We start from the raw sequence: 25658 nt of genomic DNA on the forward strand, positions 1-25658 counted from the left end.
CAGACAGACAGCACACAATTTTTATGTAACTCTTAACACCGAAGCAAACAATCAAAGAAGAGGCCAGTGCACGCACGCAACAGAGGGAAAAAAACACAGACTACAAAAGGATTCACCCACACACACACACACACACACACACACTAAGAAAAATCAGATATTCACACACACACACACACACACTAAGAAAAATCAGATATTCATAGGAGAAGAAGACAGACAGACAGCACACAATTTTTATGTAACAACACCGAAGCAAACAATCAAAGAAGAGGCCAGTGCACGCACGCAACAGAGGGAAAAAAACACAGACTACAAAAGGATTCACCCACACACACACACAGACCTTTTGCAGCACAGGAAAGGTCAATATGAAGCATGCTGGAAAGGCAGGTGCTAGGTCATATGGCAGGGGAGGGAGAGGGGTTAGGGGGAGAGCTAGAGCTGCAAGTCCCCCCTCCCACCCCCCAAACACAGATGCAGTCTCTTCCCAAGCAGCCATGACATCAGTGCTGCCAGTGGAAACGAGGAGGTGGAAGCAGTGTCTGCACCTGATGTCCCTGCACCTGCACCACCTCCACTCAGTCCAGAAGTAGGTACCAGCAGTGAAATCACTGTCTCCTCCACCCCAATTTCATCTCTCAGCGTGAGCCTCCCACTGACAGAGGAGGAGCTGGAACCAGGGATGCTGAGTGCGCTGGCTCAAGCAATTCTGGGGACTGAAGGGGAAAAAGAGTTTGTGCTCCACACCCCTCAAGTTTCCCTGTAGACCCAAGTCTCCTCTGGAAAGCAGCACCTTGGAGGAGACTGAGATTATGGAGGCAAGTGACTCAGCTGAGGCAGCTCCTCCTGCTGTTGAGCCTCAGCCTGCTGAGGCATGAGATAAGGCAGGATCCTCACCTTCAACCCAGAAGTGGGGGAGTGGTGTAGTGTGGGATAATTTTGAGCTGCCAGATGATCTCAGGTTTGCCATTGGCCAGCTCTGCCGAAGGCACATGAGCCATGGCAAGGACGTGAGACACTTTTCCACCATGGCGATGCTGCTGCATCTGAGTAGGCAGCACCCCCATGCCCTTCTTCCTGCTCAGCCTGACACCAGTGTGAATGTGCTGAAAGGGAAGTCCCCCACTTGCTCCAAAGCCCCCTTGCCCCCAAAACAGAGATAGGCCACCCTGGAACAGTGGGGGAAAGGTGGACAGAAAGGGAAGCACGTTCCCAAGGTGAGTGAGATCACCCAGAGCATTGGGGAGATGCTTGCTCTGAATAGCCAGCCCTTCTCTCTAGTTGAGTGGCCAGGGTTCAGGCAGTTCGTAGCACTTTTGGCCCCATTTTACAAAGTGCCCACACACACCACCTTTAGCAGGACGGTGGTGCCCTCCCTGTATGAGGCATGCAGGGAGTACTTGAGGGAGGAGCTGCGCAAGGCAGGGCCACAGGTAGCCTTGCACTTCACCTCTGACATCTGGAGCAGCTGGGGTGGTGATCACAACTACCTCTCCCTCACAGGGCACTGGTGCAATCAGTCAGGCCGTTGGTGGGCTCTACTGCAAGCCGAGGTGCTGGATGAGTCCCACACGGCAAGGGAAATTATGGGGGCCATGAACCACATGGTGCAGGGGTGACTCGTTGGGCAGGCCAAGCTCACCCATGGGTTCATGGTCACCGATAACAGGGCCAATATGGTGAAGGCTGTCCGTGATGCCAACTTTGTTGACATCCGCTGTGTGGCACACAGGCTGCACCTAATAGTGAGAGATGCCTTGGAGGGGGACAAGCCTGCTGGTGATGGTGCCACCACCAGTACTGCTACAAGCCAGCTGATTTTTGAAATGCAGAAAGGTGGCAGGCTACTTCCACCGCAGCATCAAGGGGGGCAAGATGCTCTGGGGGAAACAGGCAGAGCTGGGCATCCCACAACAGAAAATCATACAGGATGTGGAGACTTGCTGGAACTCCACATATCTGATGCTCCAAAGGCTGGTGGAGCAACAGAAGACCATCCATGAGATGGCCTGGCTTGGGGAGATTGGGATCAGCAGCCCCCTGAACAGAGCTGAGTGGGGTACCATCTCCCAGATATTGGTGGTCCTCAAACCCTTCCTCGAGGCCACCAAGACCTTTAGTGCTGGCAATGCCCTCCTCAGCCAGGTGATTCCCCTAGTGAGGGAACTGGAGAACCAAATGGAGAAGTTCCAGGGGATCAATGTTCCTGGCTGGGGCAGGCTGCTGTCACCAAACGTTGCAGGTACTGGTGAGGTGGCTGAAGGAGGGCATCAGGCGACAGCTGGATCCCTTGCGATCTAGTATGGTCCACATGTTGGCGGGCATTTGTGACCCGAGGGTGAAGGGGAGCATGTGCACTAGTAGCCCCAAAACCCTTGATCACTGGACGCAAGTGCTGGTGAACAAAGTCAGGGAGGCCAAAGTGCAGAGACCAGGGGATGTGGAAGAGGGGGATCCACTTTCCCGTGCCGGCAATCCCAGCACCAGCACCGGCGCGAACACTGGCCAGTCTGCTCCACGCCAGCCACTGCCAATGTGGGCCATATGCATGGCTTCAGTGCTGGGGTCCAAATGCACCAGCCCCCAGCCTCAGGCAGGTAGTGCTGAGTTTTCGGTGGCTACCTATCTTGCTGAGGATGTGGAGCCACTTGACTGTAACCCGTTGGCCTACTGGGCAAACCGGAGCCAGATGTGGCAGGATCTGGCCTTGGTTGCCCGGCAACACCTGTCCTGTCCACCGACAATTGTTTTAAGAGAGAGGGTGTTCAGTATTGCTGGGGATGTTGTGACACCCCAGCACACCTGCTTGTATCCTACTTTGGTGGAGCAGCTGGTGTTCCTGATTTCCACCACTGGTGAAACATGAGAGTCCAAAATTATTATCGGAGGCCTTTTGGGGCCTTTGTACACACCGCGATATTTACCATTTACGTTGCTGCAACTGCATTTCTATTTCCACAGGCAGGATTTCCTGACTGTCTAAAAGTCTTTTTGGCGCGTTAAAGTAAAAGTGCTCGGACATAGTTTAGTTTGCATCACTGCTGATTATATCGTTGTATCTATGGATTCATGGTGTGTAAACACCAAGTGACTCGAAGACTTGCAATTACTTTCTTTTGCCACCCGGTGGTGTTGTGCTATTTTTGTAGTTCAGGCCCTTGGCCAGTAGGTGCCACTGTTATTTGCTGCTGTTATTATTTATTTATTTAATTAATTTTTGGCTCCTGCTCATCCCTCCCTCCCTCCCCCTGCTCCCACAGCTGACTGCAGGCAGCCAGGGCACAGGGCATCTCTATTAGTTACCCTAGCACTTAATACATAAAGAACACAGAATACTTAATACGGAATACTTAATACAGAAAGAAAGAAATGGAGAAGCAACCCATATTGCCAATTACTGTTGTTTACTACCCTCTGCTAGTGGTCATACTCATACCACCATCAGAGGTCCTGTATGTACTCCCCCCACATGCCTCCCACCCGCCACACCCACCACGGTGTTCCAAATTGCAGAGCACAGCAACATCACCAGAATGGTAAGTTTGCAACTGTGTTTGGAGTGTGGCACCTCTTCTTAACACTTTAATATTTCGGAGGTAACCTTCCTGTTTCTTATAATTGACATTGCCATTCCAGCAACATGATGAATAGTGCAGGTGGACACTGAATGGCAGACCCGCCCCCGAGATATGCAGCATCCTGGGTGATATATAGGTAATATCAGAAATGTCCCACTGACCTTGTGTGTGTGTGTGGGGGGGGAAGAATATCAAGAGGGTGGTGTTTGGACTGTGGTCCAAAACTCCATCCTCTTCTTCTTTCTTCCCCTCCCTGCAGAATGCTTTTGAGATCAGAAATCGAAAAGGATGAATAAGGAAAGCATCAAGAATCCATGCCCACCAGTAGGAGCAATAGTAGTAGTGTTATTTAGTAATAGAATAATAGTTAAATAGTGTATCTAATAATAAGTAGTGTATAGCAGGGCTGTGCGAAATTTTGCCAGCTGTTTCGATTCAACACTGTTTCGACTCACTTCAGCTCAAAACAGTGAAATAGAATCGAAACGAAGGGCTTCAAAACAGCCTTGAAACAAAACAAGGCTAGTTGAAATGTTTCGAAAGTTTCAAAACGTTTCGAGTTTTGTCTCCCAGCACCTTACTGCTGGCTTTACAGGAGAGCCAGGGCTGTGCTCCCAGCAGCAGCTGGGAGCGCAGCCCTGGCTTTCCCCGTCTCCCTCTGCCGGGCTGCAGGAAGCCGATCACAGTGCAGGGGAAGGGAACTGAGCCCAGGCTCAGTTCGCCTCCCAAGCACTGCGATTGGGCTGGGGAAAGGAACTGAGCCTGATCGCTCAGTTCCCCTCCCCAGCCCTATGATTGGGCTGGGAATGGGAAGTCAGCCCAGCTGAGCTGAGTTCCCATCCCCCGCACTAGATCGGGCTGGGGATGGGAAGTCATAGATTTCATACACATTAGGGCTGGAAGGGACCTTGAAGATCATCAAGTCCAGCCCCCTGCCTCAGGGGCAGGAAGTCAGCTAGGGTCAAAGGATCTCAGCAAGATAAGCATCCAAACATTTCTTGAATGAGTCCAGAGTAGGTGCCTCCACCACTTCTAGAGGGACTCTATTCCAGGCCTTGGGGGCTTGGACAGTAAAGAAATTTTTTCTTATGTCCAGCCTAAAACACTCTTGGAGGAGTTTATGACCATCGGTCCTTGTTTTCCCTTGAGACGCTCTGGTGAACAGACGTTCTCCCAGATCCTGATGCACACCCCTTATGTACTTATAGGCAGCCACCAGGTCCCCCCTGAGCCTGCGCTTTTCCAGGCTGAAGACTCTCATGACTCTCAGCCTCTCTTCATAAGGCCTATTCTCTTGCCCTCTGATCATGACCATGGCTCTCCTCTGGACTCTCTCAAGCTTCTCAACATTCTTCTTGAACTGTGGAGCCCAGAACTGGATGCAGTACTCCAGCTGCGGCCTCACCAAGGCTGAGTACAGTGGGAGGATGACATCCTGAGATTTACTTGAAGTATATATGGATGCAAGCCAGAGTTTTGTTTGCTTTACCACCTGTGACATAGCATTGGTGGCTCATGTTCATTTTGTGGTCAATCATGATCCCCAAGTCTCTTTCAGCCTTGGTGCTAGCAAGCATAGCGCTGCCGAGCCTATAAGCACACTGCAGGGGTTTTTTCCCGAGGTGGAGTACCTTACATTTATCGGTATTGAACATCATCAGGTTTGTATCTGGCCACTTACTAAGTTTATCCAAGTCAGCCTGGATCACTAGCCTGTCCTTGGGTGTGGATGCTATGCCCCAAAGTTTAGTGTCATCGGTGAACTTGGCTAGTGTGCTTCTGACACCAATGTCCACATTGTTGATAAAGATGTTAAAGAGAACCAGTCCAAGGACAGAGCCTTGGGGGACACCACTGGTCACGGAGAACCATAACGATTCACTACCATTGACTACTACTCTCTGGGTCCAACCTCAGAGCCATGCATGAGAGGAAGCTTTGCTACCAATCGGATTTGGCCGAGTGCTTTTCCCATGAGATGTCTGGGTAGTTAAAGTCTCCCACGACAACCATGCTCTAAGAGCATGCAGTCTCAGCCAGTTCCCTGGTGAATTCCTGGTCCAGCTCTTGTTTCTGGTTAGGAGGTCTATAGTAGACTCCTACCATGGTGTCCCCTGTGCCATGTTCCCCATGTATTTTAACCCAGAGGGACTCCAGTCATCCTTCCTGGGTGCCAATGTCAATTTGCAAGGACGTGTAGCTGTCCTTCACATATAGAGCTACATCCCCACCCATTTTATCTGCACGATCACTCCTGTACAGCGTATAGCCATCTATACCTGTGGTTCAGTCATAGGTGGAGTCCCATCAGGTCTCCGTTATGCCTATGACATCATAGTCATTCTTGTTTACCAGGAGGGCCAGTTCTTCCTGTTTATTCCCCAAGCTCCTGGCATGGGTGTACAGGCACATAAGTGTCCCATTGGGGGCCCTTGCCTTCCCTACATATCGTTCTGGGGCTAGGGTAGGGGTGGGTTCCCTTAAGTGCCTTAGCCTGCTGGATTTGCAAAAGTTGCCCAGTGGGCTTGCAGTGGTGGTAATTCCCGCAGCCCCCAGCAGGCTTAGTTTAAAGCAAGTTGAGCAAGTCAGCCTATCTGGCTGAGAAGAGCCCCCGCTCCAATGCAGTGAGGTGGAGGAGGCCGTCTCTCCCTAGCAGACCACTGCCTCTCTCACCAAAGAGAGTGATTGTGGAAGCTGAAGCCTTCATGATGACACCAGCGCTGCAGTCTTTGGTTGACTACCGTGATCCTACTCTCTCCTCAGCCCATAGCCCGAAACTGGGAGGATCAAGGAAAACACCATCTGCACCCCCAACCCCTTAAGCCCCACTCCCAAAACCCTGTAGTGCCTCATGACCTAGCTGGGATTGCTCTGAGCCTTGTCATTCGTGCCCACATGGATAAGGAGCATAGGGTAGGCTGACTTCCCATCCCCAGCCCAATGATCTGGGCTGAGTTCATTTCCCCAGCCAAATCGTGGGGCTAGGATTGGGAACTCAGCCCAGCTGGGCTGACTTCTCAGCCCCAGCCCAATGTAGCACTGGGGAAGGGAACTGAGCAATTGGGCTCAGTTCCCTTCCCCAGTCCCAGGTGACAGCATCGGCTTCCCTCCCTCATCTGGCAGGCAGATCGGGGGCCCGCAGCCCTGATCTGCCTACCAGATGAGAGAGGCTGTTTCGAGCTTCCCCATTATAGCTAATGGATGAAACATCAAAACAGCGTTGAAACAGCCTCGCTAATTTGACGAAGCAAAACAGAACAGCTGTTTCGAATCAAAATGAAATTTGAAACAAAATGCTGCTCCGTGGAATGCTTGAAACTCAAGTTGAAATGGAACAGTGCTGTTTCACAAAGCCCTAGTGTATAGTGTCCAGTGTCTTATAGTAAATAATGTATAGATATACAGTGTATAGATACTAGTGTATAGTGTATTGATAGTGTATAAATTAAAAATGCTGTATAGATACAGAACTACTGGGGAGGAAAATCCCTACTTTTTTTTCTACTTTTTTTTCTATTTTCCTATTTTTCTACTAATTTAACAATCTTTTAAAATTTTCTTTAATTTATTTATCTAGTTGGTTTTTTTTATGATGCCTTTTTTGATTTAAAAAAACTCATTTAAATGTACCGCATTTTTAAAATAAAGATTCGAAATTGTGTCTATATGTGTGGCATGTTTTCCTTCATAGGCAGATTGGCATGCATGGCATTCTGTGCAGTTTTGGGGTGGGTGGGTTGAGAAAAGTGATGACCATGCTCGCCCGCCTCAGTGTGGGGATTCTTTGCTTGGGGGCATTTATGGAGCGATGGGATTACTGGAAAGAGTTGCAGGATGGATTGTTATGGGGGGGTACAGTGCTTGTTTTACCCTGCATCCCGATGTACAGGGATCTTGGAAAGCCTCTGAGGTTGCAGCACCTTTTTGAAAGAAAGGCTCACCCCTCCCACCCCTACACAGAGTGCCTCATCCCAAACCCAACAAGACAAGAAAAAGCAGCATGCGGCAATACTGTAACAGGCAGGTGAGAGCCTTCCTTAACATTTGAAAGAGGGTGATTAGCAACTGCTCCATCTATTTTGAGCCTAATACTTGGCTTTTGTTTTTTGTATCACCTCCCCCCTCCCCATGGCTTCCCCCTCCCCCACCAACCGGGCTGGTGGGGCATGGTGAGGAAGCTGTGTGCATGCATGCTGGGCAGTGTAGTGGCCACTGGCCAGGGTGTGGGGTAGGGTGTCCCCATGAAGTGGGATGCAGCTGCCCTGGGCATGTGGATCCCCGGTACCCAAGGAATATTAAGCCACCTGTAAACCACAACAGTACCACCTGCCCACCCGATGCTGCTGGTGCTCAGCTTTACCAATAGTCCTTCTGCTGTTTCACAAAAGACAGGAGGCAGATGATTCATTCTCTTTTACATAACAATCCTTTAATATTTTTATTCACCCTTAAAAAAAAAATTTAGTAAAACCATGAGTGTGTTACATTTGTATGAATCCAAGCATTCACAGTGAGAACCCACCCACCCCTGCAGGGCAGAGACAAAAAATAAGGCAGTGTTTTTTGAGCAGGTGACCCCGACCCAACCCACTTTGTTCTACATTCACGTTTACATAACTTAATAGACTTAAACATGGACTACTTAGAATATTTCAACTAGAGCATCAGAAAATATATATTTTTTTGGTTTCTTTGGTTTTGTTTGCATTTTCTTTTCTTTTTTGTTTAGTTGTTTGATTCACCAGCACTGACATTGGAAGCATTTCTCCTTGAATCTCTCCCTGAGTGAGGGAGGGAAGAGACAGTCTGTTGAAGGGAATGTCACTTGATTAGCTTTTATGTATACATGCATGCATGCACGCATGTATGTATGTATTTATGTGTTAGAAAGTATGAAAAGGTGGGACCTGAGACCAAGGAAGCAGTAAGAAGGATGCTTAGCATATAATAGTGCATAGTGTATTGTATATGGTGTATGTAATAGTATTAATTGAACAGTGTAGATCAGAGCCACCCAGCATTTGGAAGGAGAGGGGGAAATGGGATTAGAACAAGTCAATAAAATTTTGATAAAATGAGGTAGTATTAGCTGAATACTTGTGCAAATTCAGCAAAAAGAGCTGAAATTCTCTAGTTGTCTATGTATGGATACATGCCTGTATGTATGTATGTATGTGTTAGAATGTATGAAAAGGTGGGACCTGAGACCAAGCAGGCAGTAGGAAGGAGACCCACCAGCCAGGGGGGAAGAGGGCCACTGTTGGTAGTCAAGATAAAATGCTTATAGTAACAGTTGGTTGATCAAAATACACATTTAGTGTGTATGTCTGTACAACAGACCCTCGCCATTCGCGGGGATACGTTCCAGAGATCCCCGCAAATGGCAGAATCCATGAATACATACTATACTGCATCATGAATGGCTCTTGCCCCCGGTGGCTGGGGAGACTGGGGGGGGGGGGGGAGGGGGGGGCACGGCTGTGCTGGCAGCGCCAGGAATGTGGTGGTGGCAGTGGGAGCGCGGAGGCGGCGGTGGGAGCCTGGCAGAGGGAAGTGTGGAGCTCTCACAGATGCTGCTGGCACTGTAACAGTATAATCACACTGCCAGTGGGGAGAGAGCATGGGTTGGCACAGCACCATGAGTATTTGAAACCGCGAATGCCAAATCCACAAATAGTGAGGGTTTCCTGTATGCACATATGTTGTGTAATAATAGAGTATAATGTACTGTGTATAATAGTAAATGATGTATACTGTATATAGTGTAAATAATAGTAATGGTTACATAGTGAAGACCAGAGCCACTAGGCATTTGGGAAGAGAAAGAGAGAGGAAAGAGACAGCCCCTTGATGATGATGTCACTCGATTATCATATATGTATGAATGTAAGTACTTATTTAAGTGTTAGAATGTATGAAAAGGTCTGACCTCAACTAGAAGCAGGCCTGTCTGCCTGCCTACCCACCACCCCAACCTGAGCCAGCTGACTAGACCAGAGATGGTTGTGCTCCATAAGCTACAAAGGAGCTATCATTCCTAAGACACAGTGGCTAGAGTATTGTTATTATCAGTTTTAATTATTACTAGTATAATTATTAATTTAATCATTACTGTAAACAGAATTACTTGGGCTCATTGTCCTCACAAGATACAAAAGAGCACAATCATTAGGAAATAGGCAGCCCACTATGTTAGGAAAAGACAATACCCCAATACATAGGTGATGTGTAGGGGGAGCACAGGGGGGCACATGCCCTCCCTGAGATTGGCTACCGCCGAAGCCACTGCCAGCTTCTGCGGGCGGTCGCTGCCTCCCCTTGCCACCAGTGGCTGCAGGTGGTCCCCGCTTGCTGCCGCCAACAGCGGTGTCCGCTGCTCACCACCCCCCCCCCACCGCCAACACTACTGCAGCCACCTCTGGGCGGTCCCCACTCAGCCCACCCTCACTGCTGATGTCACCGCAGCCGCCTGCCACCGCCACCTGAAGGTGGTTGCCATGCCCCTGCAGCCTCAGGAGGCACGTGTCGTTCATACCCCAATACCAAAACTTTCTAATTCTTTTGCTGTACCTGCTGGCCAAAGTGAACAAAGCACCCAACACTCAGCCATTTCTCACCCAGCACCCATAAATGACTTTGTGCTCCTTTGTACCTTGAGGGTACACTGAGCCCAAGTAGCAAAATACATTGAAGTAAAAAAATGTGGGTATAAACAAAATTTTAAAAAAGGAACCCTGCATCCAGCATCTTTTTTTTCCTATTAGCAAAGCCACAATTGAGTTACATTTTTAGAAATCCAAGCATGCAAAGTGTCAGCCAGCCAATGCAGCAGGAAATTCCATAGATAGGGGAACCCAACAGCATTTGGGCAGTGGTACCCCATAGTTTGAGGAAAGCATCCCTACAGGGCAGAGACTAATAACACAAGTTAACACAAGACTGGTGATGTGGCTCACGGGAGATGGGGAAAGGTGGGAGGGTGTGGCAGGGGCGGGGGGGGGGGAGAGGGGGCTAGCTCCCATTGTACTGTGATTATTTCTAATGATTACCAGATGCTGACAATGAGCAGGCAGGCGACCCCATGAACTTTGTTCTACAGTGTCATTTGCATAACTTAATAGCATATAATGAATAATAGTACATAGTGTATATAGTGTATATAACAGTAATAGTTAAGTAGTGTAGGCCAGACCCACCAGGCATTTGGGAAGAGAGGAGGAAGAAAGAGTGCCTTAATGAGATTGTAATGAGATTGTTGCTTGGTTAGCATGTATGTATGTATGTATGTGTTAGAATGTATGCAAAGCTTGGACCTCATCTAGAAGCAGGCCCTGAGAATGTGGCTTGATTAGAGTCAGTATCATTGGATTGCTAAATCACAGTAAATTGAAATTGCTTATGGTGATAGGTATTGAAGTCACTAAAGATGCCCTCAACAAGGGAAGCTTAGTAATAGACTTTGTGGCCAGCACCCATTGAAAAATTACAAGGTAAGCCTTCAATAATGGTGCTAATACTAATAAGTTTATAACTCTGTATACATTTGAAAGTATGCAAAGCTTGGACCTCAATAAGAAGCAGGCCCTGAGAATGTGGCTTGATTAGAGTCAGTGTAATAGGATTGCTAAATCATAGTAAATTGAAATCGCTTATGGCGATACATATTGATGTCATTAAAGATGCCCTTTTAGAATTGATCAGAATTGTGCTGAATTACAATGTATGTATGAATTTGAATCAATCAATCAAATTTGAATCTGATCAATTCTCTTCACCTGCCACCTTGGGCACTGAGACCCACCAGGCATCTTGGAGGAGGGAGGGCCTCGGGTGATAAGACCCACCAGGCTGTTTAATATTTGGCATAAACATAGAGAACAGAAGTCAAGATGGAATGCTTATTTATAGCAATAGTCCCTTGATGAGAATGTTGCTTGCCTAGAGTGTATGTATGAATTTGAATGTTTGGAAAGGTATGACCTCAACTAGAAGCAGGCCTGCCTTCCCACCACCCTAACTTGAGCAGGCTGACCAGATAGACCAGAGATGGTTGCGCTCCACAAACTTACAAAGAAGCACAATCATTACTAAGACACAGTGGTGAGAGTATTGTTATTATCAGTTATGATTATTACTAGTATAATTATTAATTTAATCATTACTTTAGACAGAATTACTTGGGCTCATTGTCTTCAGAAGACACAGCAGAGCACGATCATTAGGAAATAGGCATTCAGTCCAGCACCTCAGATCTTTGGGCAGGCACCAGAGGAAGGCACCTGCAAGGGCAGCCACATGAGATATTATTATTATTGTAGTTGTTGTTACTGATTAACATTAGGAAAAGACATCACCCCAATCTCATTACCTCATTCTCATCTAGAGAAGCACAGACTGTTTTTGTTGACCTCACTAATGTTCAGTTCACTGATAGCTCAGTTTGTCTGGTCCTACATTCACACAAGAGCACTGGCAAAATTTTATCTGTCTCATTGCAAAATTAAATCTTTGAAAGCTTGATGACAGTTGTCTTGAACAAAGACTTGATGCATCTGAACATTTCCATTATAACTTTTTTCTTATCTCAGGGTACTTACTTTTTTTGCCCTAGGCTCAGTAGAGCGGGTGCAAGTTTCAAAATGATGAAATCCTGTGGATCCAAAGCATGACTTTTAAATTTCATATGCTGTGGATGACCTGACAGGGGAAATGTTTTTTTTCTGAGAGGACCTTGTTTTTTTAGCCAGGAAACACCTGACAACTATGCTTACCATAGTGAACACCAACACCCCCCACCAAACAAAGGCTGTGCAAACACCCAGTGCCCTGGGCTTACTTGTTGAAATGCAGATAAGAGTTAAAATGCAGTGGTCATTGATTGAATGCAGGTAGACAGAGCTCTAGACCACAATCCCCACCTCCTCTTACCCCGCTTGGTGGTGGTGGTGGTGATCTGAGAAGCAGCTGATCTGAGAAGTGGCTGATGATGGAGGAAGACCAAATGGAGATTCAGGACGAAATGTGTGAGGAATGGGAAGTGGAGAATGGGGAAGAACAGAATGAGGACTCCTCCGACATGGAGAACCTGGAGGACATGGGTGAGCAGGAGGAGGAAAAGGAGGAGGAGGAGGAGGTGATAGTGCTGCTGATTATACTATTGATGACCTTGAAATTAATACAAGACATGCAGGTGGAGATAACAATAGAAGCATATTTATCGATAGTGTTGCTCAAAGCTTGTGATGAGAAGACACCTGCACTTACAGGCACCTCATGAAAAAGGGGACCGAGATATGCGGTGGAGTGGGACAACCAACGGGCATGCAAAGAAATGGAAGCTGACTGGACTCTGTGGATAAACCTCAGTAGCAGCAACCACATGGTCTGGGTCTGCAAGAGCAGCTTGGAATGGTGGGAGAGAATCATGCTGAACACTAGGGATGATCAGCAGTGGCTGCAGACATTCCAAATGACCAGGGAGACATTTTATCATATTGTCTTGATGCTAGGGCCATATATTGTGAAGCAGGACACTAACATGTGTCAGATCATCCTGCCAGATGAGAGAGTTGCTATGGTCATCATGAAACTGGCCATCCCATCCAGCCTCTGCTACATCGCAAACCAGTTTGGCATGGCTCCCTGCCCAACTGGGCTGGTGACTCACAAGGTATGCTAGCTGCTGCAGGATGTCACGGCAAACAACTTTGTTCACCTCAGGAATCCTCAGGAAGTCATAGATGGCTTCAATGCTATGGGGTTCCCTAACTGCATAGGGGCTTTAGACAGCACTCACATCCCAGTGCAGTCTACTTCGGGGAGGGGGAGGTCTTTCACAATCAGGAAAGGATTTGCCTCCGTGATCCTACAAACCATGGTGGACCACCAGGGCTGGTTTATGAACATTTTTACTGGGTCAGTATTTCTACGGACCGGCAGCACGCATGATGTGCATGTATTCAGAAACTCTCCGCTGCCTGGCCTCATGGAGAAAGGACACTATACACTGTTCCCAAGACAGTGATCCATGGTGTTGCCATTCCTCCACTTATAATAGCAGATACTGCTTTCCCCCCTAAAGCCCTGGCTCATGAAGCCTTATGGAGTGAATGTTATGGATCTGCAGAAGCTGCTTTTCTACTTGCATCTGAGCAGATGCAGGATGGCCATTGAATGTGCCTTTGGCCAACTGAAAGCATGATGGAGGGCGCTTAACTGCTGGCTCAAGCTGGGGTCATAAAATATCACGGCCTTTGTAGTGGCAGCCTGCGTGCTCCACAACATCTGTGAGACCCCCAGAGAGTTTTTCAGTGAGGCATGGGCTGACGAAGTGCGACGGGCAGCAGCTAGACAGAGATGTGGCTGGGCAGCAGCACAGGGACTGAAGACATATCCACAAAGAGAAGCTGGTTGGGCAGCCCTTGTGCAGGATTGCCTGGCAGCACATATTATGGATATGGATGCTGACAACAAGTAGCAGTGGTTGTTCTTGATTACAATAAATTCTTTTACTATTTACAACATAAAAAAATGGGTCTGTCTGCAGGGGTGTGCGGGGGAAGGTAGTGGATTGGGGGTGGAGGATGAGCAGGACATGGGGGGGTAGCCTGGGGTAGGTGGACTGGGGTGGTCTGGGGAGTGCTTGGGGGGGGGGGGACGGGATCATTACCAGGGATCCTGGTTTTCTGTGTTTTAAAAAAAAATCCCCAATTTTCAATTAAAAAACCATAGCCCCAAATCCACAGAAAAATGTAGATTTGGGGTTACTTTTTTTAACCGAAAATTGGAGATTTTTTTTAAATCAGAGAAAACCAGGATCCCTGATCACTACACATCACCACGTAGCCAGCCTAAATCAAATCCTGTGAAAGGGTTAATTACATCTCTCGTTGGCTGGCTGTGGTGGTGCGGATGGGGAGCAAGTGGTATGATCAGCCTGCAGGAGTCCGGTTTACGAGTGTGTGAGAGCAGTGGGAGGGGGTCAATATTCCACCCCACTGACAACCCACCATTTCAACATTTCACAACACCCCTCCAAAAGCCGTATGCGGTGCTAAACAAACAGAAAAGGTGGCAGGTATTCATGGTGTCACATGGGCAGGAAAGGGGAGCGGGGGAAGCAGTCCCTTTGAGGGGTCCCCATGGAAACTGTTCCAAGCCTGGGCAGCTTGGGACTGCTGGGAAATGTAGTCCTAAAAGCCAGAAAACTAACAGCTGTCAGATTTGACACCACCCACACCTCCACCCCACAACACACTGTACTATTAGTACACCATTTATTTTTAATAAGCATTCATGATACACATTTGCTTCGGCAGCACAACACAAAACACGAAACACCCACACACTGGTCCACCTCATCACCACCATCAGCTACAATTACCAACTACCTGGGGCAGCACCCGCTACTCTCACCTCCATATATTTCTGATATGATATATACAGTTAAAAAAATTATATATACAATTTCATTACTTTGCAACATGGGGGAAGGGAAAGGGTGGGGAGTGGATGATTTACACGGCGTGGCATCAGGATCACCATGGAGTCGCCTACTAGGAGACTGGACCAAGCCTAGGTGGGTGCAAGTGGCAGGGTTTTGGAGTGACTGTGGCCTGGTGTGGGGGGGCAGCTTAGCTTGAGATTCCTGGTGGGGAGCAGGGGGCAGGGACTGTGGAGGCTAGTTTACTGGCAAACATGCCCCTCTTGCTGTAATTCATTAGGAAAGACATTATTGGGGGTAGACTGGTATTTGGCTCCCCATGCTGGAATCTGGGAGGAATTACACATTGGACTTAATTTGTTCGAAAGATTGTGGCATGAAAACACAAACACGATGCACCAAAATAATGCAGGTTAAAATTTTTAAAGCTCTTTAAATTAATGAGGATTAAATGCCATGGCATGTACAAGCACCGTTGAAGACTGTGGTCTGTCAAGGAGACTTAGGAAAGCAGTGACATCTCTGCCATAGGAGCAGAGCTGTACTATGGTTACTTCACTGAAACTGTTTTCTCGGTCATCCCATCAGTCCTGAGCTGAATCAGCAAAGCTTCTTACCATAATTGATTTCTGTGGATTATATCTTTAATTTGTTTGCGAATCTTTTTGGGGACATGTAAAATAGATTAAAAGGAAATTGATTATAATGCCAAATTGATTAATCTCATAATATGGTTTTAAGATTAATGGGGATTCATCCATATTTGAGGTGTTTCTGATGGGTTCCACAGGGTTAATAACTCAGTGCTATTCACATTTTTTATAAGGAATCTGGAAGGGAAATGGTATGAATTTATAATCAATCCATAAGGACAGGATTTTCCAAGATTTCTTAGACTAGATCATTATGTGTTAATAATTTTCTGTGCATTTATTTCATTGCATAAATATATATGCATAAGTATGTGACAGAATATGCTCTTACACAATGGAATGCAGAAACTTGTAAATATTTTACACCTTTTTGTGACCCTTCCTTCAGGACCAGAAATGCCACTTCAGACAACTAATCTAGCAGTTTACCTTTAATAAATAAGTCTGGTGAGAAGGAAAAGGAAACTCATTTTGTTCAAGCTGATTCCATTCAATGCGAATGCTCATACCATGTTTCTTCCTTTGGTTTCAGAACATGAGAGTCCGATATGTAAGTGGAGATATATACTACAGCAAAGCAGGAAAGAAATTTGGAGGTCAAGTGCTGGAGAACTTTGTCCTGATAGACTGTGATCAAGTTCTCACTGGTACCTACAGGTGAGATGCATCTACCACCTCAACTGCGTGAGACATTGTGTCAAAAAGTCATTATTACCAAGTTTTCTAAGGCTGTAGACGGAGATAATACTAAACCATTTTTTTAGGGGAAGTGGTTGATACATTACCCTGGAAAGTGTGTATAGGGTAACTGAAAGGCATAATCAGGGTGGGCAGTTTGTGTAACTAGGGCAGGGTGACTGGAACAGCAGCCCCTGGTGTAAACTTGGGAGGGCAGGGGTGGAAAAATAACAGCTGCTGCTTTAGCCACAACCCATCCCAACTCAGGGTTGCCTGCTTGAGAAGTTCTAGGGAAGAATTCTATTTTTTTACAAAGGTAATGGTTGGGGTGAGGAGAAAGCAACTTTTAATATTTATCTAGGGATCACAAGGTAGTTTGCATAAAGGGATGATCTTTAAGTTTTTTCACTTGAATTTCTCTCTCATCCAACATAAATCTGAGAAAACCATTTCCTAGATGCCATTCTCATTCTATAGCAACCCATAGCTTTGAATAAGGTTTCACACATCAGTTATAATGTCCTCCAACTGAGCTGTGTAATTGCATGCCATTATATCGGGTGCTGTAAGACCTCCCATCTTACAAGGCCTGTATAAATACTGATGCACTCATCCTTGGCCTTTATTTTTTTGAGATGAAGTTCAGGAGAATAGCTTGCCACGCCTTGAAGGTGCTCTCTGGTATACATATAGGTAAACACTGGAATAGAAAGAGAAATCTCCATCCTCATCCAGTCTTTGAAGGATTTTGCTGTTTTAGACCAGACTGGTAAATAATTAGCATTTAGAAGGTTCTCATACTTTTCTATAAGATTAATGCCTGGGTATCTCACTGAATTTTTAACCCACTTATAAAGGTTTTCACATTCCTCCTTAGGTTTCTCAGAAATATCAGAATGATAAATCAGAAATGTTACATAATTATTTTGTTTTTGTTATGTATTTATTAGCTTTATATAGAATAATAGGAAAGTAGGGCTGGAAAAGACCTCATGAGGTCATTTAGTCCAGGCCCTGTTCATTGTAGGATCATCCCTGATTAAATGATCCCAGCCAACTGTCTCTCAACTAGGGCTGTGTGAGTCTTCGGATCCCGCTTCGGATCCAGATCCACTTCAGACACTTCGGCATCTGAAGCGGCATGCTCAAATTGAATTGGGGCCTCAGCAAAAGTATCTGAAGTGGGTTGGAGCATCCCAAAGTGCTTCAGATCCACTTTGGACGCTTCAGACCCGCTTCAGACAGCTTGATTGACAATTAGAAGAGGGAGGGGGAGTGGGGGAGGGATGAAGAGTGAGGGGGGGAGTGATGGGGAGCGGGGGGGGGGAGGGGGGGGAGAGACTGACATCTGTAGGTAGCCAGTGAGAAGGATTTCTCACTGGCTACCTTTTCAATGGCAGCATTTGTGGGATGGGAGGGGAAGCAGGGGAGGGACGGAGAGTGGGGGGAAGTCTGACCTCTGTAGGTAGCCAGCAAGAAGGATTTCTCACTGGCAACCTTTCCAATGGCAGCGTCTGTGGGGTGGGACTAGAAACAGCATAAAAGCCTCTGGTTTGAGATGTTCTGTACTTTTTCGCAGCTTGGTGCCTGTCAGGACCTTTGTGAGAGACAAATGCTCACACTGAGACATTGTGGCTTGCTAGCTCAGTACTAGTTGAACTTGCCTGGTCCTTTTTCTTGTTACGAAGGAGTGGGTAGGATTTAGCTTAGCTTAACTATTCTATTCAATTATTATTAGTATTACGATTCAATTTATTTCTTTGAATAACCCCCTTTGAAACCCCTTTCCCCCCTGCCCCCCACTCCAACCTGTCCCGTGTCCCCCCACCCGACGCCGCCATTTCCATTTTCACTGACTGGCTTTCTTGCCTGCACTGCGGGCCAGGCCAGCCTCTGGCTTCTTTACTGTTCCTTCCATCCAGGACCAACTGCAGGTACTTCCTCAGCCTGGCAAAGCAGTTTTCAACCCTAAAGCTTCCAAAGATGCATGTTTTTTAAGTACTCCTTTTTTTTTCATAATATACATATAGACATAAAAACACAAGATAAGCCATCACACACCATGAATAACATCATATGTCCAACATAACACAACACAACACAACACAACACGTCATCTTTACTTCTTGCTGTCAATTCCTTTATAAAAAGAAAGGCTCTGTGACAGTCCCGTTTGGGTACCTTTGATGCTGATGCTACTGGTGTTCAGCCAGCTAAGTTATTTTACCTGTTGTCATGTAAAGCGGAGGACCGGGTGTAAGGCTGTAGTGGAGGAGGAGGCCTCAGTGGCCGTGTTGTGCAGAGGCTCCACCACCAGGAAGGGTGCACTTTAACACATATACAATGTCACCCACCCACATCATGATTTTTGCCTGTCAGCAGCTTGGGGTGCAGGGCCTCAGATGACAGACTCACCAGATGAAACACAGCTGGCAGGCTTCGTGGCCTGGCAGGGCCCAGCACTCAGGCCTGCACTAGATTTAACCCCACTGTGCCCCAAGACAGACACAGTCGCCCAAACACCCACCCACATGACGAGTTCTGCCTGTCTCATAGTTTCATAGTGGCTAGGGTCAGGAGGGACCTGAACAGATCATCTAGCCTGACCCCCTGCCACAGGCAGGAATGAATGCTGGGTTCACAAGACCCCAGACAGGTGATCATCCAACCTCCTCTTGAATTTGCCCAAGGTAGGGGCGAGGACCACTTCTCTGGGAAGGTGGTTCCAGATTTTGGCCACCCTAACTGTAAAATATTGCCTTCTGATCTCCATCCTAAACCTATTCTCCATCAGCTTATTACCATTGTTCCTCGTCACCCCAGGTGGTGCTGGGGAGAAAAGAGATCTGCCTATTTGCTGTTGATCCCTCTTGATGAGTTTGTAGGCAGCCACCAGGTCCCCCCTCAGCCTCCTCTTGCTGAGGCTGAACAGGTTCAGGTCCTTCAGTCTCTCCTCGTAGGGCCTGTCCTGCTGCTCTCTCACCAAGCGGGTGGCCCTCCTCTGAACCCTCTCCAGGCTGGCCACGTCCCTTTTAAAGTGCGGCACCCAGTACTGGACGCAGTACTCCAACTGCAGCCTGAGCAAAGTCGCATAGAGGGGGAGTATCACCTCTCTGGACAGGCTTCAGATGCACCTTTGGATGCATGACAAGGTATGGCTGGCCTTGCTGGCTGAGGTCTGGCATTGGCGGCTCATGTTCATCTTGGAGTCAATAATGACTACAAGATCTCTTTCCACCTCTGTGCTTTCAAGAAGGGAACTCCCCAGCCTGTATGTATGCTGTGGATTCCTTCTCCCAAGGTGCAGCACCCTGCATTTGTCTATGTTGAACCCCATCCTATTCTTGTCTGCCCACTTTTGTAGTCTGTCTAAATCTAGTTGCAGCCTCTCTCTCCCTTCAAGTGTGTCCACCTCGCGCCACATCTTAGTGTCATCAGCAAACTTGGACAGCGTGCTTTCCACCCCCTTGTCCAAGTCGCTGATGAAGATGTTAAACAGTGCGAGCCCGAGGACCAAGCCCTGGGGTACCCCACTGCTCACATCTTGCCAGGTTGAGTACAACCCATCCACCACTGCTCTCTGGGTGCGCCCCATCAGCCAATTTTTTACCCATCCAACTGTGCAGGCATCAATGCCACAGTCAATATATTGATGAGGATGGGGTGAGAGACAGTGTCAAAGGCCTTCTTAAAGTCTAGAAAGACTATGTCCACAGCGACACCACCATCCAAGGATTTAGTTACTTGGTCGTAAAAGGCAATCAGGTTGGTCTGGCAGGACCTGCCTTTGGTGAACCCATGCTGATTGCCCCTGAGCATGATCTCCCCTGCAGGCCCCCCACAGATGTGCTCCTTGATGATCCTCTCCAAGAACTTCCCGAGCACCGAGATGAGGCTTACAGGCCTATAATTACTTGGGTCCTCCTTCCTCCCCTTCTTAAAAATAGGGACCACATTAGCCAGTTTCCAACCCCCGGCACCTGGCCAGATGACCACGAATGCTTCTACAGCTGGGCCAAAGGCTCCGCGACGGCCCCTGCCAGCTCCCTCAACACCCTTGGGTGGAGGGCATCTGGACCTGCAGATTTAAAAATGTCTAGCCCTTCCAGAAGATCCTGAACTACATCTGCACTGACTAAAGGCTTGATAGAGCTATCCCCGAGATTGTCCCTACCTCTGGTAGGTGGGATATCCCGGTCCCTGTTCAGGAAAACAGAGGCAAAGAAACTGTTAAAAAAATCAGCCTTCTTGTCTGGCATGGCCACCAGATTACCGTTTGTGTCTTGCAGGGGCCCTACATTTCCTGGTGCCTTCTTTTTGCTCCCAATGTACATGAAAAAGGACTTTTTGTTGTCCTTAATCCTGGACGCTAGCCTGAGTTCCATCTCTGCCTTGGCCTTCCTAACAGCCCTCCTACACTCCCGGGCCGGAGAGGAGTACTCCTCCTTGGTGATAGTTCCTCCCTTCCACTGGTTGTACACCTCCCTTTTAGTCCTCAGGCATTGCTGAATGCCCTTGCTGAGCCAAGGGGGTCTCTGAGCACTCTTCCCCCCTTGCTTCTCTCAGGGACTGTTATCCTTTGGGCCTGGAGGATCGCCCCCTTAAGGTACGACCATCCCTCATGGGCTGCCATCTCCTCTACCTTCTGGGCCCTTAGTGCCTCCCCCACTAGTCTCCTAAGCTCATTGAAGTTGGCCCTTCTGAAGTCAAGGGCTTTAGCCTTGGTAGTCAAGGGCTTTAGCCCTTGCTGTCAGCACCTTGGGGTCCAGTTTCCCCCAAACCCCTGCACCGATCTTCTTGAAACTTGGCAGGCTTTGTGGCCTCACCAGGGGCTATGACTCCTGCAGTTTTTAGCCCACTGTGATGTAACACGTAGACGTGACAGGAGTTTTGCTTTCAAGAATTTGGGGTGCAGTTCCCCCCCAAACCCCTATACCGACCTTCTTGAAGCTTGGCAGGCTTTATGTTCTCAGCAGAGGCTACCACCCCTGCAAGTTGCACCTAAATCAGAGCTAAAATAAAGTTATAGATTTTTTCATTCATCCCCCATTATAACCTATAGCCGGATCTCCGAAGCGTCTCCAAAGCTTCAGAGCCACTTCGGCCAGATCGAAATGGCAAACCGATCTGGAGCTCCGGATCAGATCATGGCCATCTGAAGCAGCCGGATCCAAAGCTGGATCAAATCGCTGCCGACTTGCACAGGCCTACTGTCAACCTGCTCTTGAAAATTTCCAGTGATGGAGGTTCCACAAGTTCTCTAGGTAGACTATTCCTGTGATTGACCACCCTCATAATCATAAAGTTCCTTCTAATCCTCAACCTAAATATCATCTACTGCAGCTAGTGCATTGCTCCTAGTCCTGTCCCCTGTGTCTACAGAGAAAAGTCCATCTCCTTCCACTTTATAATCACTCTTCAGGTATTTGAATACTGTTAGCAGATCCCCTGTCAGTATTCTGTTCCCCAGATTGAACAACCCTTGTTCTTTCAGTCCTTCCTCATAAGTCTTGTTTTCTAGGCCCCTGATGATTTTGTTGCTCTGGGCTGGAATCTTTTCAAACTTTCCACATCCTTTTTGAAGTGTGGGGCTCAACACTGAATACAGTACTTCAGGTCTAGGGACAGATATTACACATAGACCAGTAAACGGGATCAGAAACTGGTACAAATCTGTAATACAACAGAAGTTCAGTGTACATAAACCACTTTCAAAATGGCTGAAACTGGTTTAAGATAAACCTGGATGGATATAGTATCAGATTTAACTAATTTAAATTAAATCAGTTTATTGAACTTCTTTCTCAGCTCCCCTGCAGATTCAAGTTAACTGCCCCAGCATCCCAGGATGCTTTGCACCTCCCCTGCAACCCTCCTGCCCCCCGCAGGGTGGGGTGGCCAGCCTTGGCCCAAGCTGTCTGCTCCAGCCATGCAGGGAGGCATGGTCTTGTGCCCCCCCTCCCCACCTGCCCTTCCCCCCTGCTTCTGGCCTCGGCCACTGCAGGCATGTGGCTGCATTTCCAGAATCAAAAGTGAATATCTGTTTACTTGCATATTGGTTCAATCACTGCATTTTAGACTAACCTGTGAAGAGTAAATCAATTCAGCCTTGGGCTTTTTGACTGTCTGTACTTAGCTCAGATGAGGCTTCACTAGCGCTAAATAGAGTGGAAGAATTGCTTCCCTTGATTTGCAAGTGACACTGCTTTTAATACAATCCACAGGTCTTTCTCTGAGATAAGTGTAGGGGTTGGGGGGAAACTGCACCTCAAGCTGTGGACAAGCAAAACTTGTGACATGGGTGACTGTGTGTGTTAAGGCATAGCAGGGTGAAAGCTGCAGGCCTGCTAGCCCCTGCTGCGGCCACAAAGCCTGCCAGCTGTCAAGGAGATCGGTGCAGGGGGGTTCTGGGTTCTGGGGCCCTGCACTCTAGCTGCTGACAGGCAAAAATTGTGACATGGGTGCTTGTGCAACTGTGTCTGTCTTGGGGCATGGGGTGGGCAGGGGAACTACTACAGGCCTGGCTGCTAAGCTACTCTGTTACCAATCAATCCTGATTCACTCAGGGACCAGCTCAATACACAGTACCTAGCTACTAAATAATGAGTTAATTAGCAAGGATTAACACCTACAAAACCACAGACTAAGGAGAGGAAATAATCAATACAGACAATCAAATGCCCCAAGACAGACACAGTCAGTTGCACAAGCACCCATGTCACGAGTTTTGCCTGTCAGCAGCTAGAGGTGCAGGGCCCCAGAACCCAGAAGCCCCTGCACTAATCTCCTTGACAGCTGGCAGGCTTCATGGCCTCAGCAGGGGCCACCACCCCTGCAGTTTTCAGCCCGCTGTTCCTTAACACACACAGGGTCATTTATGTCATGTGTTTTGCCTGTCAGCAGCTTGAGGTGCAGTTCCCCCCAAACCCCAATACCTATCTCCTTGGGACTTGGCAGGCTTCGAGGCCTCAGCAGGGGCCACCACCCCTGCAGTTTTCACCCCCTTGTGGTGTAACACATACATATGACATGAGTTTTGCTTTCAAGAATTTTGGGTGCAGTTCCCCCCAAGCCCCTGCCCCTATCTTCTTAAAATTTGGCAGACTTCATGCTCTCAGCAGAGGCTACCACCCATGCAAGTTTCATCCAAATCAGACAAAAACCAACAAAGTTATAGATATTTCATTGATTTCCCATTATACCCTATGGCTGGATCTCTGAAGTGGCTCTGAAGCTTCGGAGCCGCTTCAACTGAATCAAAGCGGGAAACCGATCCAGAGCTCTGGATCGGATCCTTGGCATCCGAAGCAGCCGGATCCAAAGCTGAATCAAATAGCTGCCTATTCACACAGGCCTAGTATTAACAGGCCTGCCTTCAGCTTCATACTGCACTTCAGAACATATGTACATCACCTTTATTTATAGGGTAAACACTCTTCCTTTTTTTCCCCCCTGCCTATCCTTCCTGAACAAACTATACCCATCCATGACTGTACTCCAGTCATGTAAGTTATCCTATCACATCTCAGTAATGTGAAATTACATCATAATGCTGTACTTGTATTAGGACTTCCAATTCTTCTTGTTTATTCCCCATACTTCCTATATTATTATATATACATTTCAGGTATCTAACCTGTTGTCATATCTTCTCCCTGAGAACACTGTTAAGGCTTCCATTATTGTTTTCCCTTACTAAGTTTATATCCAAGTCCCCAAGTTCTTTACCTTCTTCTGGGCTTTGGTCTCTATCCTAGGCTTTTGTCTCCAAACTAGGTGAACCTAGTTTAATGTCACCCTTCCCAACAAAGACACAGGGAGGCTTACAATTGGAGACAACAAATCTTATTTTAATATTCTATCTTATTTTATATGATATAAAACAAAAACTCCTTAAAAGATATGCCATCTTAGCCTTGCTTGCTAAACACCAGTTGCTAAACACTTCCAGATGATGTCCAGTCTCAAACTCTGGCAGGCCTCAAGGGGGAGGGAGTTCCAAAGCTGAGGACTGACTTCTGTAAAGGGCCTCCCATGTGTATTTGACAAGCAAACTTGGCACACTAATGGTACTTTCAGGGGGTTGCTCTTGGCTGACCTGATGGATTGAGATGAAGCATAAAGAAGGTGGTCCCATAGGCATGTAGGGCCCAGATCATTTTGGGCCTTATAAGTCAAAGCCAGCATCCTGAATTGTGCCCAGAAAGCTATTGGATAGCAATGCAGATGGTCAGCAATGGCAACTCTATATAGAGTACATTGTAGAGGTCTAGCCTTGAGGTTACAAAAACCTGGATGATGATGGCCCAATTCAAATCTGAAATAAAAGTTTGCAACCTTCTTACCAGAAGACTATCTCTTAACACTTAGCCACTGCTACCACTTAAAGATCTAGGTGCACCAGCAGATCCAAGAGCACTCCATGACTTCAAACTTGAGTGACAATGGGAGGCTGAACCCCATCAATGTCCCAGTCCTCCTAGGTTATGAGGTCTGCCAACCATCATCCCCTCTATTTTGTCTGTCAGCTTCAATTGATTCACCTGCATCTAGTCCCAAGTGGCCACCAGGCACTGGTAAGGACTGAGTCTGCCAGACCTGGTCAGATGAAAAAAAGAGATAAAGCAGAGTAGACTAATTAGCTGTGCATCCTGATAACACATTACCCTAAATTTCTGTACAGTCTCACCCAGCAGCATCATATACAGGTTGAACAGTAGGAGCAAGATGGAGATCTGGGGAACTCTATAGGCAATGTCTCAAGGAACAATGAACACTTGTCTATTAACACCCTCTGGAACCTTCCTGCTAGGAAAGAGCAGAACCAATACAATAGGGTTCGGTGAATACCCATCAGGTCACATAAAAGCTTTATCAGCATCTTATGGTTGACTATATCAAAAGTCACTGAAAGCACTAGTACAGTGGTCCTCAGCATTTTTAGAATCAAGACAACCCTCAAAAAATGCCAGCTTTTAATTTTCACTCATTTTTTTTGACTATAGAAAAATAATATAACAATTCTTTTGTTGCAAAGAACTCAGCTCACAACAGGGCAGAATGTTTTTAGCACTATGGATTCCTGTTTTAAATCTCTGGGTTTATCTTGTGAAGCATGTTACACTCCAGCAGTGTTCACATTGCATGGCACCCTGTATCACCCTTGAAAGGATCTCAAAACACCCTAGGGTTCTGTGTTACCCCATTTGAAAATCTCTTCTTTATTAAGATAAATAGACCAAAATTTACGATGTTGATTTCCAGATAAAGTTCACTGACCAAGACCATGAGTGCAGTCTCTGT

General features: G+C 47.1%; 1 protein-coding gene across 1 annotated transcript in view; it reads left to right on the top strand.

Moving 5' to 3' along the window:
- FAM83C (family with sequence similarity 83 member C) overlaps positions 1-25658 on the top strand; it is a 59304-nt gene that overhangs the window by 12673 nt on the left and 20973 nt on the right. The window contains exon 3 of the mRNA XM_019485554.2: positions 16210-16334. Within this exon, the coding sequence (XP_019341099.1) occupies positions 16210-16334 (125 nt within the window). The remainder of the gene's footprint in view (positions 1-16209; positions 16335-25658) is intronic.

Source organism: Alligator mississippiensis, chromosome 9 (genome assembly GCF_030867095.1).
Source record: "Alligator mississippiensis isolate rAllMis1 chromosome 9, rAllMis1, whole genome shotgun sequence".
NCBI lineage: Eukaryota > Metazoa > Chordata > Crocodylia > Alligatoridae > Alligator > Alligator mississippiensis.